General features: G+C 32.5%; 1 protein-coding gene across 1 annotated transcript in view; it reads right to left on the reverse strand.

The window, feature by feature from the left end:
• The window catches only part of CngA (Cyclic nucleotide-gated ion channel subunit A), a 193,305-nt gene that overhangs the window by 39,782 nt on the left and 133,794 nt on the right, over positions 1-19,729 (reverse strand). Inside the window, exons 3-4 of the mRNA XM_075313005.1 lie at positions 918-1,199; positions 692-854 (exon numbers count right to left, since the gene is read on the reverse strand). Of these exons, the coding sequence (XP_075169120.1) occupies positions 692-854; positions 918-1,199 (445 nt within the window). The remainder of the gene's footprint in view (positions 1-691; positions 855-917; positions 1,200-19,729) is intronic.

The following is a 19,729-nucleotide window of genomic DNA, read 5'->3' on the forward strand; positions in this document are numbered from 1 at the left end:
TTTGTCGTCTCAGCAGCTTCCGGTTTTCGATTTCCCCCCCGATCCAGACTTCCTGGCTGTCGACAAACGTTCCCCAAACACTTTAATTACATTTGTAACGGTTGATTTGGCAACTTTTAGCGATTTTGCCAGCTTTGCGTGCGAGTAGCTCGGATTTTCGCGATGCGCGAGCAAAATTTTGATACGCTGCTCTTCTTGCTTGGACGGCATTTTGACAACTGGAGAGTGAATTCCAAAATCAAAATAGGAGCAACATTCTACACACACACCTTCAAAATGAGGGGTGTTCAGGTTTTTTAAATGCAAAATTGAAAGAAATACGTCAAATTTATATTGACCAAATTTTGACCGTATCACCCTTAAAGGTCGATGTTAGTCAGCCGCTAAGGGATTTTTATGGGTATCAAAGAGTCGAGTTTACGATTTTTTTTTCAAAATTTGGATAAAAAGAATTTTCAAAATTTCAAAGTCTATTTTGAAGAGGTTAATGTACCGCGCTCTTCTAAAGGTTGATGTTCCGTACGCTTAATGGCTGCCGTACGAAGCACAACACCACACAAAACAAAAGTGGACCTACTACTCCCTAAAGCTTCTTGGAAACATAACCGAATTCTAAATTCATGTACATACCAAAGAGTAGGGAATATTGACAGTTGCATTTCTAATGTTTTTCAATTATATTATGACTTACCTTCATGCATATGAACAAGGGTGTCCATTAGATAGATAAAATCACATAGATAATCCAGTGTATACCAAACTGGTGTTGCTCTCTGATTGATTTCCCAAAAGACAGCACGACCCACTACAAAAATGATATTATATAATACAGCTAATGAAACAACTGCCAGCCACTGAAAATGAGAAAGCATCAATCAAGTACACAATTTAAAGAATAATTATAATCGCTTCCTTACCCTATAATGGGACTGCAATGATGGATTTACCGATAGGCGATTACATAGTCTACTTGAGCCGCGTATTTCACACGCTGGTCCCGCTTCCGCCGAAGTACTCTCATTGGTCGTACTGACCTGTGTGGAGGCTGGCTGTTTGCCAATTTTTTCAGAGCTGGTATTATTGGAGAAACGTTCCACAAACCAATCGGGTGGTTTGGGCCGATTACGTTTGGTCAAACGTTGACGCAGGGCATTCAATGTGCGACGCAGTGTTGATGGTTTGGAACGTTTTGTTTGGTCCTGCAAAGAAAGAAATATTTTTGAAATAAATGCGATGAAAGCGCTTATGATTTTTCGATTTTCTTGACATTTTTGGAAATGTAGGGAATAATTTTGCGACAAAACTCTTTATCGAATGTTTGGGCGAAGTCTTTCCTCTAAGTCGACTTTTTTTGTAGAATACCTGAGCAATGAAGGTTCTTATATTTATTCAAATTTTACTGAGTACACACCAGAAAAATATTTTTTGTATTTAATCACGAAATGAATTGATTTTTATTTGTCTTCAACTACAAATATGATATTATCAGTCAGCAAAGTGAATTAAACAAGTATATACGGCCGTAAGTTTGGCCAGGCCGAATCTTATGTACCCTCCACCATGGATTGCGTAGAAACTTCTACGAAAGACTGTCATCCTCAAATTTTAACTCACTCGGATGAAATTTGCTCCTCCAAGAGGCTCCAAAACCAAATCTCGGGATCGGTTTATATGGGGGCTATAAATGATTATGGACTGATATGGACCACTTTTGGGATGGTTGTTAAATATCATATACCACCACCACGTACCAAATTTCAACCAGATCGGATGAATTTTGCTTCTCCAAAAGGCACCGGAGGTCAAATCTGGCGATCGGTTTATATGGGAGCTATATATAATTATGGACTGATATGAACCAATTCCTGCATGGTTGTTGGATACCATATACTAAGATCACGTACCAAATTTCAACCGAATCGGATGAATTTTGCTCTTCTAAGGGGCTCCGGAGGTCAAATCTGGGGATCGGTTTATATGGGGGCTATATATAATTATGGACCGATTTCGACCAATTTTTGCATTGGTGTTTGAGGCCGTATATTAGCATCACGTACCAAATTTCAACTGAATCAGATGAATTTTGGTCTTCCAAGAGGCTCCGGAGGTCAAATCTGGTGATCGGTTTATATGGGGGCTATATATAATTATGGACCGATGTGGACTAATATTTGCATGGTCATTAGAGACCATATACTAACACCATGTACGAAATTTCAGCCGGATCAGATGAAATTTGCTTCCCTTAGAGGCTCCGCAAGCCAAATCGGGGGATCGGTTTATATGGAGGCTAGATATAATTATTGACCGATGTGGACCAATTTCTGCATAGTTGTTAGATACCATATTCCAACACCATGTACCAAATTTCAGCCAGATCGAATGAAATTTGCTTCTCTTAGATGCTCCGCAAGCCAAATCTGGGGATCGGTTTATATGGGGGCTATATATAATTATGGACCGATATGGACCAATTTTTGCATGGTTGTTAGAGATCATATACCAGCCGGATAGGATGAAATTTGCTTCTCTTAGAGGCTCGGCAAGCCAAATCGGGGGAACGGTTTGTATGGGGGCTATATATAATTATGGACCGATGTGGACCAATTTTTGCATGGTTGTTAGAGACCATATACTAACTGCATGTACAAAATTTCAGCCGGATCGGATGAAATTTGCTTCTCTTAGAGAATCGGCAAACCAAATTTGGGGATCCGTTTATATGGGGGCTATACGTAAAAGTGGACCGATATGGCCCATTTGCAATACCACTCGACCTACATCAATAACAACTACTTGTGCCAAGTTTCAAGTCGATAGCTTGTTTCGTTCGGAAGTTAGCGTGATTTCAACAGACGGAAGGACGGACGGACATGCTCAGATCGACTCAGAATTTCACCACGACCCAGAATATATATACTTTATGGGGTCTTAGAGCAACCGGGCATGCTGTTTTTCAGTGTGCACTTGCAAAAGTTACAAAAATAAATATCTAAAAACAAATGTCATCACAATTTGACATTTACAATTAAAATTTAAATTAAGTAAATCTATCTCCTCTATTTTTTTTCGTGTGTGAGTAAATTAAATTTATTGTTTCACTTTGCCTTTATAACTCTGGGTTATTATTCCTTTCTTTGGCCAATATACAGTTTTGGTCTTAGTTTAAGCTTTCAACAAAAGACGCTATAATAGCAGCTAACCGAACTGTTAACCTCAAAACTCTAGTGCCTTGAATTAAGTACAACGATTATTGTCAACTTTGCAACTATGATAGGAATAGGCCAATGGCCTGGACCACAATATCGAATTAAATAGTGTTTGGTTATCTTTGCATTTAGGCAAGAATAACCACAGGTTTGACATCAACAATAACGCGAACAATACTTCAAGATGATTGTCCGTCCATGGGTTCGTGAACATTAAGTCAAGAGATTATGGATATAATATCTGTGTTTGTCTGTATATAACATATTTTGTATTTTTCTAAATCCTCGAAACCTTTTTGCTCCGGACAATAGAGATACGCTATAAATCGTTCTCCAAACTTTTTTCTAATCCCACAATGAGAATCTATGTAATGGATAGTGGTATAAATAAAAGGATTGTCCTTCTTATTAAAATTAGCGAAATTAAAGGAAATCTGAAAAATATATTAAAAAAAATCTAAAATGCGTATAAAATTCATATCTCCATGTTTGACAAAAGCAATAACATCCTCCACCAGTGTTACCGTTGGGAATTTTCAAAAAGTGTCACAATTATTTTTGAAAAGTGGCACAAAAGTGATAAAATCTTCTATAGAAATAAAACTTTGGCAAAAATTTCAACACAAATAAAATTTTGGCAAAATTTTCTGGAGCAATAATATTTTGAAAAAAATTTCTGTAGCAATAAAATTTTGACAAAATTTTCTGTAGAAATAAATTTTGACAAAATTTTCTATAGAAATAACATTTTGACAAAATTTTCTATAGAAATAAAATTTTGACAAAATTTTCTATAGAAATAACACTTGGTAAAAATTTCTATAGAAATAAAATTTTGACTAAAATTTATGTAGCAATAAAATTTTGACAAAATTTTCTATAGAAATAAAATTTGGACAAAATTTTCTATAAAAATAAAATTTTGACAAGATTTTCTATAGATATAAAATTTTGACAAAATTTTCTATGGAAATAGAATTTTGACATTATTCTCCTCCATTGAAATCAAATTTTGACAATATATTCCATAGAAATAAAATGTTGACAAAATTTTCTATAGAAATTAAAGTTTGACAAAAATTTCAACAGAAATAAAATTTTGACAAAACTTACTGTAGCAATAATATTTTGACAAAATTTTCTGCAGCAATAAAATTTCGACAAAATTTTCTGTAGAAATAAATTTTGACAATTTTTTTTATAGAAATAAAATTTAGACAAAATTTTCTATACAAATAAAATTTTGACAAAATTTTCTATAGAAATAAAATTTTGACAAAATTTTCTTTAGATATAAAATGTTTACAAAATTTTATTTCTATAGAAATAAAATTTTGACAAAATTTTCTATATAAATTAAATTTAGACAAAATTTTCTATACAAATAAAGTTTTGACAAAATTTTCTATAGAAATAACATTTTGACAAAATTTTCTTTAGATATAAATGTTTACAAAATTTTATTTCTATAGAAATAAATTTTGACAAAATTCTCTATACAAATAAAATTTGAAAAAATTTTCTATAGAAATAAGATTTTGACAACATTTTCTATGAAAATAAAATTTTGACAAAATTTTCTATAGAAATAGAATTTTAACATTATTCTCTATTGAAATCAAATTTTGACTAAATTTTCTATATAAATAAAATTTTGACAAGATTTTCTATAGAAATAAAATTTTGCCAAATTGTTCTATAGAAACAAAATTTTGACAAAATTTTCTATAGAAATAACATTTGACAAAATTTTCTATAGAGATAAAATTTTGACAAAATTTTCGATAGAAATAAAATTTTAACAAAATTTTCTATAGAATAGAATTTTGACAAAATTCTCTGTAGAAAAATAGAATTTTGACAATATTTTCTATAGAAATAAAATTTTGACAAAATTCTCTGTAGAAAAATAGAATTTTGACAATATTTTCTATAGAAATAAAATTTTGACAAAATTTTCTATAGAAATAAAATTTTTGACAACATTTTCTATAGAAATAAAATTTTGACAAAATTTTCTATAGTAATAAAATTTAGACAAAATTTTCTATATAAATAAAATTTTAACAAAATTTTCTATAGAATAGAATTTTGACAAAATTCTCTGTAGAAAAATAGAATTTTGACAATATTTTCTATAGAAATAAAATTTTGACAAAATTCTCTGTAGAAAAATAGAATTTTGACAATATTTTCTATATAAATAAAATTTTGACAAAATTTTCGACAGAAATAAAATTTTGAAAAAATTTTCTACAGAAATAAAATTTTGATAAAATTTTCTATAGAAATAAAATTTTGACAAAATTTTCTATAGAAATAAAATTTTGACAAAATTTTCTATAGAAATAAAATTTTGACAAAATTTTCTATATAAATAAAATTTTAACAAAATTTTCTATAGAATAGAATTTTGACAAAATTCTCTGTAGAAAAATAGAATTTTGACAATATTTTCTATAGAAATAAAATTTTGACAAAATTCTCTGTAGAAAAATAGAATTTTGACAATATTTTCTATATAAATAAAATTTTGACAAAATTTTCTATAGAAATAAAATTTTGACAAAATTTTCTACAGTAATAAAATTTAGACAAAATTTTCGATATAAATAAAATTTTAACAAAATTTTTTACAGAAATAAAATTTTGACAAAATTTTCTATAGAAATGAAATTTTGACAAAATTTTCTATAGAAATAAAATTTTGACAACATTTTCTATAGAAATAAAATTTTGACCAAATTTTTTACAGAAATAAAATTTTGACAAAATTTTTTACAGAAATAAAATTTTGACAAAATTTTTTACAGAAATAAAATTTTGACAAAATTTTCTATACAAAAATAAAATTTTGACAAAATTTTCTATAGAAATAGAATTTTGACATTATTCTGTATTGAAATCAAATTTTGACAAAATTTTCTACAGAAATAAAATTTGGCCACAATTTTCTATAGAAATAAAATTTTGACATTTTTTATAGAAATAGAATTGTGACAAAATCCTCTACAGAAATCAACTTTTGACAATATTTTCTACAGAAATAAAATTGTGAAAAAATTTTCGTTAGAAATAAAATTTTGACAACATTTTTTATAGAAATAAAATTTTCGTTTTGTTTGTTATTGTTGGCTTCTCTTCAATCGTTATTGTTGTTTTTTTTTATCTCAGCTTAAAGCCATGCATTGACTAAACTACAAGTGTAGCTTAACCAACAGAGGAAAAGTATGCTTGTCAAATTTATTTGGGCAAAGCCCTATAGACTGCAAGATGGTTGGATGTACAGCTGTTTCGGAATTACCACATTCCTCATCAGCATCCTCTACTTGCAGCAAAACTATCAACCAATTATCAGAATAAATTCGGGTATAAAATAAAATTTTAACAAAATTTTCTATAGAAATAGATTTTTGACTATATTCCCTATAGAAATCAAATTTTGACAATATTTTCTATAGACATAAAATGTTAACAAAATTTTCTATAGAAATAAAATTTTGACAAAATTTTCCAGAACCCAGAATGTATATAATGAGGTCTGAGAAATATTTCGATGTGTTATAAACGGAATGGCAAAGTTAATATACCCCCGTTCCTATGGAAAGAAGAAAGAGAAAAAAGAAAGAGTAAATTATTGTATGTGTTTCATGTTGGTTAATATTTAAGATTCGGCCCGGCCGAACTTTTGGCCTATTTACTTATTTGGTTGCGTCCGTCTATATTTAATTTTTCACATCATCATCAAAAATGTTTTCGTTCATATTTCGACTGGTTGTTGAAGTACTTTCCCTTTTATATCATAAATATAGAATCAATTACACTAGTTTACACTGAAAATGTACATTTGATGAGAGGTGACTTTTAAGCATTCTTATCTGCTGATTGAAAATGAAGGTTGAACAATTTTTTGTGGAACCGTTTTTGAGATATCCCGTTCTCGTTTTTCGGTCTTTTTTCAATAAACAAATTATATCTCGAGCTAGAAATGTCCCATTATATTGTCGTTGTTATTTGAATGCAAGGTATTAAGATGACAAACAAACGTGTGATAGGTGAAGTGGTGCAAAATATATCGATGAAAATAGGGCGAATTTTCAAAAAAAAAAAAACTCTTTTCCGCCATTTAAAAAAATTGCCATTTCCGCCATTTAAAAAAACCTCATTTTTGAATTCAGTAGATCAAAATACATGAGAAAAGTCACCTCTCTTCAAATGTACATGAAACAAACTTTATGTAGTAATCTGGTGTTATAATTAATAATTTAATTATTTTTATATGACTATCTTATATAGCTCAATTATTTTTATGTTAAGAGAAATGAAAATATCAATTAATCATGAGTATTTACCATATCATTGTGGCCGGTTATTGCGGCAATATCGATGGCCTGTACCATAATGGACGGATGAGGCAATGGAGCTTGGCGATTCAAGGGTTTTTGATTGCATGAAATATTATTTTATTTTTTTTTGTCTTAATTGTTTGGCTGTTCAAATGATTATAATGTCATTTGTTGGCCGACATATTTAATATATAATCAATGAATATCATGGTAGCACTTCGTTATTTTCAAAAACACTTTTATATTAAATGATAAATGGTTAAACGCACATACACACATAATTTAATTAAAAGAATAAAATTTATTTACACTATTATATATTAATAAAAGGAATGCCGGTTATTAGGAGATTAAATTGAAAAAATCACTATATCTTTTTAATTTTTATTTTTTTTTAATTTTATGGAAAATCTTTTCATCACTAACCAAGTGACCATAAAAGCATGGCCAACAAAAATTTAGGTTGTATTATTATTTTGTTTTTTTTTTTGTTTGTTTAAATTTAATTATTAAAAAATCACTACGTTTCCATTTTATATTTTTTATAAATATAAATTTTATGAGAAATTTCTTTAACACAATTTTTTTTAATAGGGACCGAGAATCTTTAGTTTTTTCATTTTATGTTTTGCGACTAAATTTTTCTCGGATATTTTATTTATTATCAATTGTAATTTTTTGTACACATTTTTTGTTTAGTTAAGTGACCATAAAAAGGTATCCAACAAACACATTGGTTTTATCGTTATTTTTACATGTATGCCATCAAAACTTATTAATATTCAGTAGACATATTTGTAACGCATTTTATTTATTTTTTTGTCCGCTTTAGGGTTTTGTAAAAAAAAAACTTTATTTATTTTTTGCTTCATTTCATTTCACATTATTGATATGCCATCCTCTAGACTAGCAATAATAATTGAAAATATTTTAGTTTATTTTTATTATAAATTTTATTGATGATTTATAATAGTGCATTTTTTGTTCGTTGTTGGTTGGTTATATGTGATTTCTATGTTTGCGGTTTTGAAACTATGCTGAATGTCCAACTCTTGGAACTTGAACAGCAACTGCCGTCGGTTTTTGTTTTTAGTTGATTATCTTGGCACCTAAGTTATCATGTTGCGGATATTCATTCCTATGTTCTACCATCTTGATAACCTAATTTTCAATATTACAAAAAATGTGCATTTATGCCAATGTTAGTATGGTGATGTAGAGGAATTCCTCGACAACACCAGTGAACAAAAAAAGTACTTTATGTTAGTTGGAGAAACATTGGAGTGAGTAATATAACGCTAACAAAAAAAGTATCACCAAAATATTTCCAAATAAGAATTTTATGGAAGTTGAAAACGTAATCTATTAAAACAATAACAGATACAATTAAGGTTTTAATCAAATTGAAAAATAAAGTCAATTAAGAAAATTATGGAAAATTTTTACTTTTTTATTTAGAATATTAATTATTCCAATTAAGAATTTAATAAAAATAACAAGTATATACGGCCGTAAGTTCGGCCAGGCCGAATCTTATGTACCCGCCACCATGGATTGCGTAGAAACTTCTATGAAAGACTGTCATCCACAATCGAATTGCTTGGGTTGTGGTATCTTAAAACATCTTAACATCGTTTCCTAAATTGTGAGTTAGTCCACACATGGTATATATTAGACAAAAAAGTTATGTATAGTTAAGTCTACAAATAATTATGAATCGATATGGACTTTTTGCACGGTACGTAGAGAGCCAGAATTGAAATATGGGGGTCGCTTATATGGGGGCTATATACAATTATGAACTTGATATGGACCAATTTTTGTGTGATTGGGGATCGATTTATCTGCGGGCCATATATAACAATAGACCAATATGGACCTAGTTAGTAGGGTTTTTTTTTCCCGGGAACGGGATCCCGGGAATTCCCGGGAAATTACTATTTTTTCGCTCCCGCTTTCCCGGGAATGAAGTGCGGGAATTCCCGGGAAATTTTCTTTACAATATTTTACGTATAATAGAGGGTTTTATATGGCAAATGACAGTTGAAATCTAGTTAAAGTGGATTTTGGAAGTGTAATGTGAATAACTATGGCACCAAGTCGTAGTAGTTGCCTTGAGGAGCATACATAGTCGTGGGTTCCAATCCAGAATCCAACGGGCTCCCAATTGTTAAAAAGAAGTTTGCACTTCCTAATTTATGATTGTCATATTTCTGTAAACCGACATTCCGATAGACTGGTAGACTGAGTAAACCTTTAAAAACAACGGGACATTTTACCTTATGTAACCCACGTTGGCAATTGAATAATTTCAAAATTTCATAATTATTGCAAGGATGTTCTTTTTATGAAATAAGAAAATTCCAACCTTTTTAATATGTTTAATTTAATTTCAAATGTATACCTTATACACATTAGGCTTGAAATCTATTAAAATTAGGGTTTAAAGCCCTTATTTATAGGGCATACGACAATTGAAATCTAGTTAAAGTGGATTTTGGAAGTGTAATGTGAATGTCGTATTACATGGTAGTGTTTCCCTTTTGGGAATATTGACTGAATATTGCATTTATTGACCCCGTTGAACGATGGTGAAATCGAAATAAGTTTCCTTCATTTTCAAAATGGTTTTTAGTGTTACAAAAAATCCCACTATATTAAAAGTGTTCTTCCGAAAACTATACCGAAAAAGACGGCCTTAACCATTGTCAAAATGTTTTGTATTACAAAATATTTCGTATTTTAGTATGTTTTATGGCTAATGTAAGAGAACAACATAATATATATTATTATTATTACTACCTTATAAACGTAGCTTTAGGCTATTTAAATGTTATTATATTTATTAAAATGTCTAAATGTATTCCACATCAAAGTAGGTTTCCCTTTGACCGGGATCCCGGGAAATTCGAAAAAAAATTCCCGCTTTCCCGGGAATGCAAAAAGTTCGGGAAAAAGAAAACTCTACTAGTTAGGCATGGTTATTGACGACCATATACTAGCACAATGTACCAAATTTCAACTCACTCAGATGAAATTTGCTCCTCCAAGAGGCTCCAAAACCAAATCTAGGGATCGGTTTATATGGGGCTATGTATGATTATGGACTGATATGGACCACTTTTGGCATGGTTGTAAAATATCATATACTACCACCACGTACCAAATTTCAAGCAAATCGGATGAATTTTGCTTCTCCAAAAGGCACCAGAGGTCAAATCTAAGGATCGGTTTATATCGGAGCTATATATAATTATGAACTGATAGGAACCAATTCCTGCATGATTGTTGGATACCATATACTAACATCACGTACCAAATTTCAACCGAATGGGAAGAATTTTGCTCTTCCAAGGGGCTCTGGAGGTCAAATCTGGAGATCGGTTTATATGAGGTCTATATATAATTATGGACCGATATCGACCAATTTTTGCATGGGAGTTTGAGGCCATATATTAACACCACGTACCAAATTTCAACTGAATCAGATGAATTTTGGTCTTCCAAGAGGCTCCGGATGTCAAATCTTGTGACCGGTTTATATTGTGGCTATATATAATTATGGACCGATGTGGACCAATTTTTGCATGGTTGTTAGAGACCATATACTTACACCACGTACCAAATTTCAGCCGGATCGGATGAACTTTGCTTCTCTTAGCGGCCTCGAAAGCCAAATCGGGGGATCGGTTTATATGGGGGCTATATATAATTATGGACCGATGTGGACCAATGAATCAGATGAATTTTTGTTAACCAACTGAATCAGATGAATTTTGGTCTTCCAAGAGGCTCCGGATGTCAAATCTGGTGACCGGTTTATATGGTGGCTATATATAATTATGGACCGATGTGGACCAATTTTTGCATGATTGTTAGAGACCATATACTTACACCATGTACCAAATTTCAGCCGGATCGGATGAAATTTGCTTCTCTTAGCGGCCTCGCAAGCCAAATAGGGGGATCGGTTTATATGGGGGCTACATATAATTATGGACCGATGTGGACCAATTTTTGCATGGTTGTTTGAGACCATATACTAACAGCATGTACCAAATTTCAGCCGGATCGGATGAAATTTGCTTCTCGTAGAGGCCTCGCAAGCCAAATCGAGGGATCGGTTTATATGGGGGCTATATATGTAATTATGAACCGATGCGGACCAATTTTTGCATGGTTGTTAGAGACCATATACTAACACCATGTACGAAATTTCAGCCGGATCGGATGAAATTTGCTTCTCTTAGCGGCCTCGCAAGCCAAATCTGGGTATCGGTTTATATGGGGGCTATATATAATTATGGACCGATGTCGACCAATTTTTGCATGGTTGTTAGAGACTATATACTAACACCATGTACCAAATTTCAGCCGGCTCGGATGAAATTTGCTTCTCTTAGAGGCCTCGCAATTCAAATCGGGGGATCGGATACAAATATTGTCAATGTAAAATAAATTTCAATTTTCGGTTTTGGTATAGCCTCCACCGATCCGAACGCTCGATTTGACTGTTAAGGCATTGAATGACTCTGTTTCAGAGATGGTCTGTCGTAAACTGTAAGGTATTTGACATTTACGACGTATTTTACCATACGTCAAAAACGTCGTAAACCTTCGTAAAATACTTAGTTTTTGACACTTTATTTGATAACGCCTTTTTCATATCAAAACAAGTATATACGGCCGTAAGTTCGGCCAGGCCGAATCTTATGTACCCTCCACCATGGATTGCGTAGAAACTTCTATGAAAGACTGTCATCCACAATCGAATTAATTGGGTTGTGGTATCTTAAAACTTCTTAACATCGTTTTCTAAATTGTGACTGAGTCCATACGTGGTATATATTAGACAAAAATGGTAAGTATAGGTAAGTCTACAAATAATTACGAATCGATATGGACTTTTGCACGGTACGTAGAGAGCCAGAATTGAAATATGGGGGTCGCTTATATGTGGGCTATATACAATTATGATCTTGATATAGACCAATTTTTGTGTGATTGAGGATCTATTTATCTGAGGGCTATATAAAGGGTGATTTGTTAAGAGCTTGATAACTTTAAAAAAAAAAAAAACGCATAAAATTTGCAAAATCTCATAGGTTCTTTATTTGAAACCACATGTCAACCAAGTTCAGTTCTTCCATTTTTGGCAACAAAAAGTTTGTTAGCATCGAACGATAGCGATCGCCATTCACCGTAACGTTGCGTCCAACAGCATCTTTGAAAAAATACGGTCCAATGATTCCACCAGCGTACAAACCACACCAAACAGTGCATTTTTCGGGATGCATGGGCAGTTCTTGAACGGCTTCTGGTTGCTCTTCACTCCAAATGCGGCAATTTTGCTTATTTACGTAGCCATTCAACCAGAAATGAGCCTCATCGCTGAACAAAATTTGTCGGACGTAAAGCGCGAAACACATTTCGAACCGAACACTGATTTTGGTAATAAAATTCAATGATTTGCAAGCGTTGCTCGTTAGTAAGTCTATTCATGATGAAATGTCAAAGCATACTGAGCATCTTTCTCTTTGACACCATGTCTGAAATCCCACGTGATCTGTCAAATACTAATGCATGAAAATCCTAACCTCAAAAGAATCACCCTTTATAACTGTAGACCGATGTGGACCTAGTTAAGCATGGTTGTTAACGGCCATATACTAGCACAATGTACCAAATTTCAACTGACTCGGAAGAAATTTGCTCCTCCAAGTGGCTCCAAAACCAAATCTCGGGATCGGTTTATATGGGGGCTATATATGATTATGGACTGATATGGACCACTTTTGGCCAAATTTCAACCGAATCGGATGAATTTTACTCTTCCAAGGGGCTCCGGAGGTCAAATCTGGGGATCGGTTTATATGGGTGCTGTATATAATTATGGACCGATTTCGACCAATTTTTGCATGGGTGTTTGAGGCCATACCAAATTTCAACCGAATCGGTTAAATTTTGCTCTTACACGATGCTCCGGAGGTCAAATCTGGGGATCGGTTTATATGGGGCTATATATAATTATGCTCCGATGTGGACCAATTTTTGCATGGTTGTTAGAGACCATATACCAACACCATGTACCAAATTTCAGCCGGATCGGCTGAAATTTGCTTCTCTTAGAGGCTCGACAAGCCAAATCGGGGGATCGGTTTATATGGGGGCTATATATAATTATTGACCGATGTGGACCAATTTTTGCATGGTTGTTATAGACGATATACCAACACCATGTACCAAATTTCAGCCGGATCGGATGAAATTTGCTTCTCTTAGAGGATCGGCAAGCCAAATTTTGGGGTCCGTTTATATGGGGGCTATACGTAAATGTGGACCGATATGGCCCATTTGCAATACCGTCTGACCTACATCAATAACAACTACTTGTGCCAAGTCTCAAGTCGATAGCTTATTTCGTTCGGAAGTTAGCGTGATTTCAACAGACGGACGGACGGACATGCTCAGATCGACTCAGACTTTCACCACGACCTTGAATATATATACTTTATGGGGTCTTAGAGCAATATTTCGATGTGTTACAAACGGAATGACAAAGTTAATATACCCCCATCCTATGGTGGAGGGTATACAAATATGTGTAGTAAGAAAATATAGGTGTACTACTCCCAGTTGGATTTCACATAACCGTATTAAAATCGGGTTCATTAATCTGCGTTGTTGATTTTTATGATGCCCACACGTTGTCACAATAATTTGCACGGTTTCAGAAATTGGAAAACGCGTTGCATTCAGACGTTTTTTACATGCCTTCAAATTGTTTTTGATTAAAAAGTTCCAAATATTATTATCATAAAAAATTCTAAATAAAATATTTCAATATGAGGTTTTCATGGCTTAGGATATTAAAAATAGTCTTTGAAATCAAATCTAAGGATGCTGCAAGAGTTTTTGACATCTACTACGTTTTATACAGGTATATGACGTTTTCGACGTTCACAACTTTTTGACAGTAGAAAACCCAAAAAATTGCTGCTCGGACCATCTCTGCTCTGTTTCGATATCTCCATTGATGAAAGAGTACTTCGTTCAGTTTTGTTACATGGTGTTTTTATGTAGATTTTGCTTAGTGAACATTACAACTATCACTATTAACATTGTTACTTGACTTGTTGCTGGTTAAACAAAATTTATGATGAATGTATTAACTCATGAATTTAATGTTTCCTCCAAAAGAAATGATCGAAACTGAAAATAATGTGTTCTCGTGTCGTTGCTTGTCATACTGAACATGAGTTTTGTGTGCATCCCCAAATAGTGAGAGAAGTATTCCCTTCCGTATAAATATGGTCATGATTTGGTGCCAATGAGTTTTTTTTTTTTTTTTAATTTCAGTTAATTTTTTCTTAAAGTTTAATTTATTCCCTACACGGACGAAGACGACTGGTTTTCATGAGGCTCCAGAAGCCTTTAAAACTTTTGAAGTAATTATAATAGCATTATGGTTTTTGTTGAGTTATGCAGGGAAATTTATTTTAAGATATATTGCTGAGTATGCCATTCCCAAAATTCGTATCCAAAATCCCCAAAATTCCCAACGCATGTTACATATTACACATATGTTACGTTAACGTTACTTCATTTTTTTTTTTGTAATTTGCATATTTCTCAATTTTCTTTACAGTAATCGCCATAGCATGCTTTCATAGGTGCTTTGCCAAATGAGAATTTTTTAAAACAATTTTTTTTAATTTCCCGATTGTGGGATTCCTTATTAGGTGTTCTATAAGGAACAAGCAAATTTGGAGAAGTCTAAAAAAAAATTCTTACGAAAGAAGGAATGTAGATGCTTTTTCCGAAAAAGATTGGTCGAAATTCTGAGTCGATCTGAGCATGTCCGTCCGTCTGTTGAAATCACGCTAACTTCCGAACGAAACAAACTATCGACTTGAAACTTGGCACAAGTAGTTGTTATTGATGTAGGTCGGATGGTATTGCAAATGGGTCATATTGGTCCACTTTTACGTATAGCCCCCATATAAACGGACCCCCAAATTTGGCTTGCGATTGCTCTAAGAGAAGCAAATTTCATCCGATCCGGCTGAAATTTGGTACATAGTGTTAGTATATGGTATCTAACAACCATGCAAAAATTGGTCCACATCGGTCCATAATTATATATAGCCCTCATATAAACCGATCCCCCGATTTGGCTTGCGGAGCCTCTAAGAGAAGCAAATTTCATCCGATCCGGCTGAAATTTGGTACATGGTGTAAGTATATGGTCTCTAACAACCATGCCAAAATTGGTCCGTATCGGTCTATAGTTATATATAGCCGATCCCCAATCACACAAAAATTGGTCCATATCGGTTCATAATCATGGTTGCCACTCGCGCCAAAAATAATCTACCAAAATTTTATTTTTATAGAAAACATTGTCAAAATGTTATTTCTATAGAAAATTTTGTCAAAATTTTATTTCTATAGAAAATTTTTTCCAAATTTTATTTCTATAGAAAATTTTGTCAAAATGTTATTTCTATAGAAAATTTTGTCAAAATTTTATTTCTATAGAAAATTTTGTCAACATTTTATTTCTATAGAAAATTTTGTCAAAATTTTATTTCTATAGAAAATTTTTTCCAAATTTTACTTCTATAGAAAATGTTGTCAAAATTTTATTTCTATAGAAACTTTAAACTTAATTATATACGTATTTAATCGGCCTTTTTAGTTTAATATATACCATACGTATACGTATGGTCTATGTGGTATATATTACGGTGTTAGGAAATTTTAAAATACCTTGGCGTCGGCAAGTGTTACCGCAACCCAAGTAATTCGATTGTGGATGACAGTCTTCAGTAGAAATTTCTACGCAATCCATGGTGGAGGGTACATAAGCTTCGGCCTGGCTGAACTTACGGCCGTATATAATTGTTTTTTCATATTTTTTACTCGAGTCTGAATGTAGAAATTTCAGTTGTCGTTAACACATTTTTAAAGGATTTTGATAGCACATAAAGAAAATAGCTTCAAAGAGGTATAAATTAAATTTTTTGCTAAATCAAGTATACAAAACTCAAATATAAGAAATTACTGTGAGTATCTTTACTTCAATTCAATATCTTTACTTCAATTTTCCGCTTCTCGGAATCAATACCAAAATCATTAGTGTAAAGAAAAAATCTTTGGAACCGGGAATGCTTTTTTTTCGGTGCATGGGGTTGAAATAAATGCGACTATTTTCGGGAAAATGTCATAAAGACAGTTGGACAAACTTCATTGTTTGCCCAACATTTTTTATGTATTTGAATTGTCTAAATAATGAATTCCTTAATATATCGATTTTTTGAATTGACCATGAATTTTTATATATTTTGAATTACATTTACAAAAAATTCGCTGAATTGATATCAATAACGTCTATTGTGAATATCAGCTTTATAAAATTTAGTACACTAAGCTATCTATTCCTTAAAGTCCTTACTTGCACTTCACTTCTTCTCCAACTACACAACGGTGTGTATTATATCCATTCTCTACTAACACTTCTCGACTAATAATTTTCCTCAATAAATATTGTACACCTAGACCTCGGTTTGCGTCGTTTCGTTTTGCGTTGTTTCGAATTTGCGTCGCTGTTGAATTAGTACTAGTTTTCACTTTGCGTCGTTATATTTTCAAAGTTGCGTTATTATCTATCTCCAATCTTTGCATAGTTTGCCATAGAAACTCATAATTCACTTTGCATCGTGTTTTTTTGGAACGTATCTGCGACGCAAAGCGAGATCTAGGTGTACATGATTTAGATTGAAAACTGAAATATCCTTTCGTTATTTTTGTTACTTTTCCGGTTGGGTTTCGCTCTGACAACACATTGTTTATTATTTCTCATTATTTTGAGAAATAATAAAACAAATCACACACACACGCTTATACAGTCCACTAATCTCATAATACAGGGGCACTTCGTCTACTACTTGAGTTCTCCAGTATCATCTTTAGAAATCCCCCCACACACCTGTGCAACAGTATTGAAGCCCTAAACATTTCTGCCATATACCAAGGACATTTCAATACGAATGATGTTGATAATTATTAATTTTAATTAATTTATTTTTTAAATTTTTTAAGTTAATGTGGTATTATACCATAATTATATTGGAATCAATAAACAAACAAAATTTCGTAATTTTAAAGAAATTTGTCCTTCAAATTGTTTTTCTTAAAAATTTGGTTACAAAATCTTTTATGGTAGGTTAATAATTTTTTCGCTGTAAATATTTATATCCCGAATTTGACAAATGTGTACGTCGATAAATTGTCTTAATTTATTTAAACCTTACTTCATTTTTAACAACAACCCTCAAAGGAATCGAATTTCACAATTTAAAAAGTGAAATACTTTTTATTTAAAAAAAGTAGGCCTCAAGCGCTTAACTTGCAACTATCGCGAATTATCTTCCATTTCTGTTCGATAGCTTTCATTCCCCCAATTAATTCCATTCAACAACAGGTTGCGCATGCGCCTCATTCGAACAACCTCTAATAAATTTTAGTCGATTGATCAAGTACTACTTTTGTCTTGTAGTTGTGTTGCCACCATGTAATTCGTAAACAATTTCGAACATGCTGTGCAGTTGTCATTTGCTGTTGATGTTATTTATTGCAATTAAATATCATTTATTTTCAAATTAATTATTCGAGAGTGTTTAATTAAAATCGTGTCATTTGATTTTGTTTTTCCCCCGATTTGTTATCGATCCGATCAAGTAGAAGGTGTTATTACTACGAAACTTGTTTTCACGCACTTTATTTGTGGAATTTTAGTATTTGTGTATTTTTTAGAGATTTAAATACGGTAGTTGTTAGGTAATATATTTATCACAATTTTTTACACTTAATTACACAAAAAAGCGATTTGATTTGGGATTGAGTTAAGTTTTACGTTAAAGTTGATAGTAACGCATGCGATTTAATACTAAACTCTTGGCAAGTGTCAATTATGCTTTGACAGCCAAATGTTTACGCATCGAAAATCAAAATTCTACTGCTAAAGTAATAAAAACGAAAAACAATCGAAAAACACTACACAAAAGGAGACGACAAAACAATGCGAAATTAATGGACAATCGATAGTGTAATTATGAAGTTCAGGCGCGTTTTGCACAATGGCCTGGATTTCGAAAGGGTTAAGTGATCAGAACTCTGGAATGTGTACAACGAAATACAATTTGAAGACAAATTATCATTAAAGAAGTAAGGAAATTCTAAAGTCCGGCGGGGTCGACTATATTATACCCTGCACCACTTTGTAGATCCATATTTTCGTTATCATATCAAATCCATCAATTGTGTTGGGTACTATATATAAAGGTTTTTATTCCCATATACATATATTTAAATCTGACACAATCTGGACAAAATTTGTTAGACTTCTATAAAATCTATAGACTTAAAATTTAAGTCGACTAATGCCCTGGAGTGGAACACAATGTTAGTAAACAACAAGTATATACAGCCGTAAGTTCGGCCAGGCCGAATCTTATGTACCCTCCGTAGAAACTTCTACGAAAGACTGTCATCCACAAATTTCAACTCACATGGTTGTTAAATATCATATACTACCACCACGTACCAAATTTCAACCAGATCGGATGAATTTTGCTTCTCCAAAAGGCACCGGAGGTCAAATCTGGGGATCGGTTTATATGGGAGCTATATATTATTATGGACTGAGAGGAACCAATTCTTGCATGGTTGTTGGATACCCTATACTAACATTACGTACCAAATTTCAACCGAATGGGAAGAATTTTGCTCTTCCAAGGTGCTCCGGAGGTCAACTCTGGGGATCGGTTTATATGGGGCCTATATATAATTATGGACCGATATCGACCAATTTGCATGAGTGTTTGAGGCCATATATTAACATCACGTACCAAATTTCAACTGAATCAGATGAATTTTGGTCTTCCAAGAGGCTCCGGAGGTCATATCTGGTGATCGGTTTATATGGGGGCTATATATAATTATGAACCGATATGGACCAATTTTTGCATGGTTATTAGAGACCATATACTAACGCCATGTACCAAATTTCAGCCGGATCGGATGAAAATTGTTGCTCTTAGAGGGTCTGCAAGTCAAATCGGGGGATCGGTTTATATGGGGGCTATATAAAATTATGGACCGATATGGACC

This window comes from Haematobia irritans, chromosome 5 (assembly GCF_050003625.1).
Source record: "Haematobia irritans isolate KBUSLIRL chromosome 5, ASM5000362v1, whole genome shotgun sequence".
Classification (NCBI taxonomy): Eukaryota; Metazoa; Arthropoda; class Insecta; order Diptera; family Muscidae; genus Haematobia; species Haematobia irritans.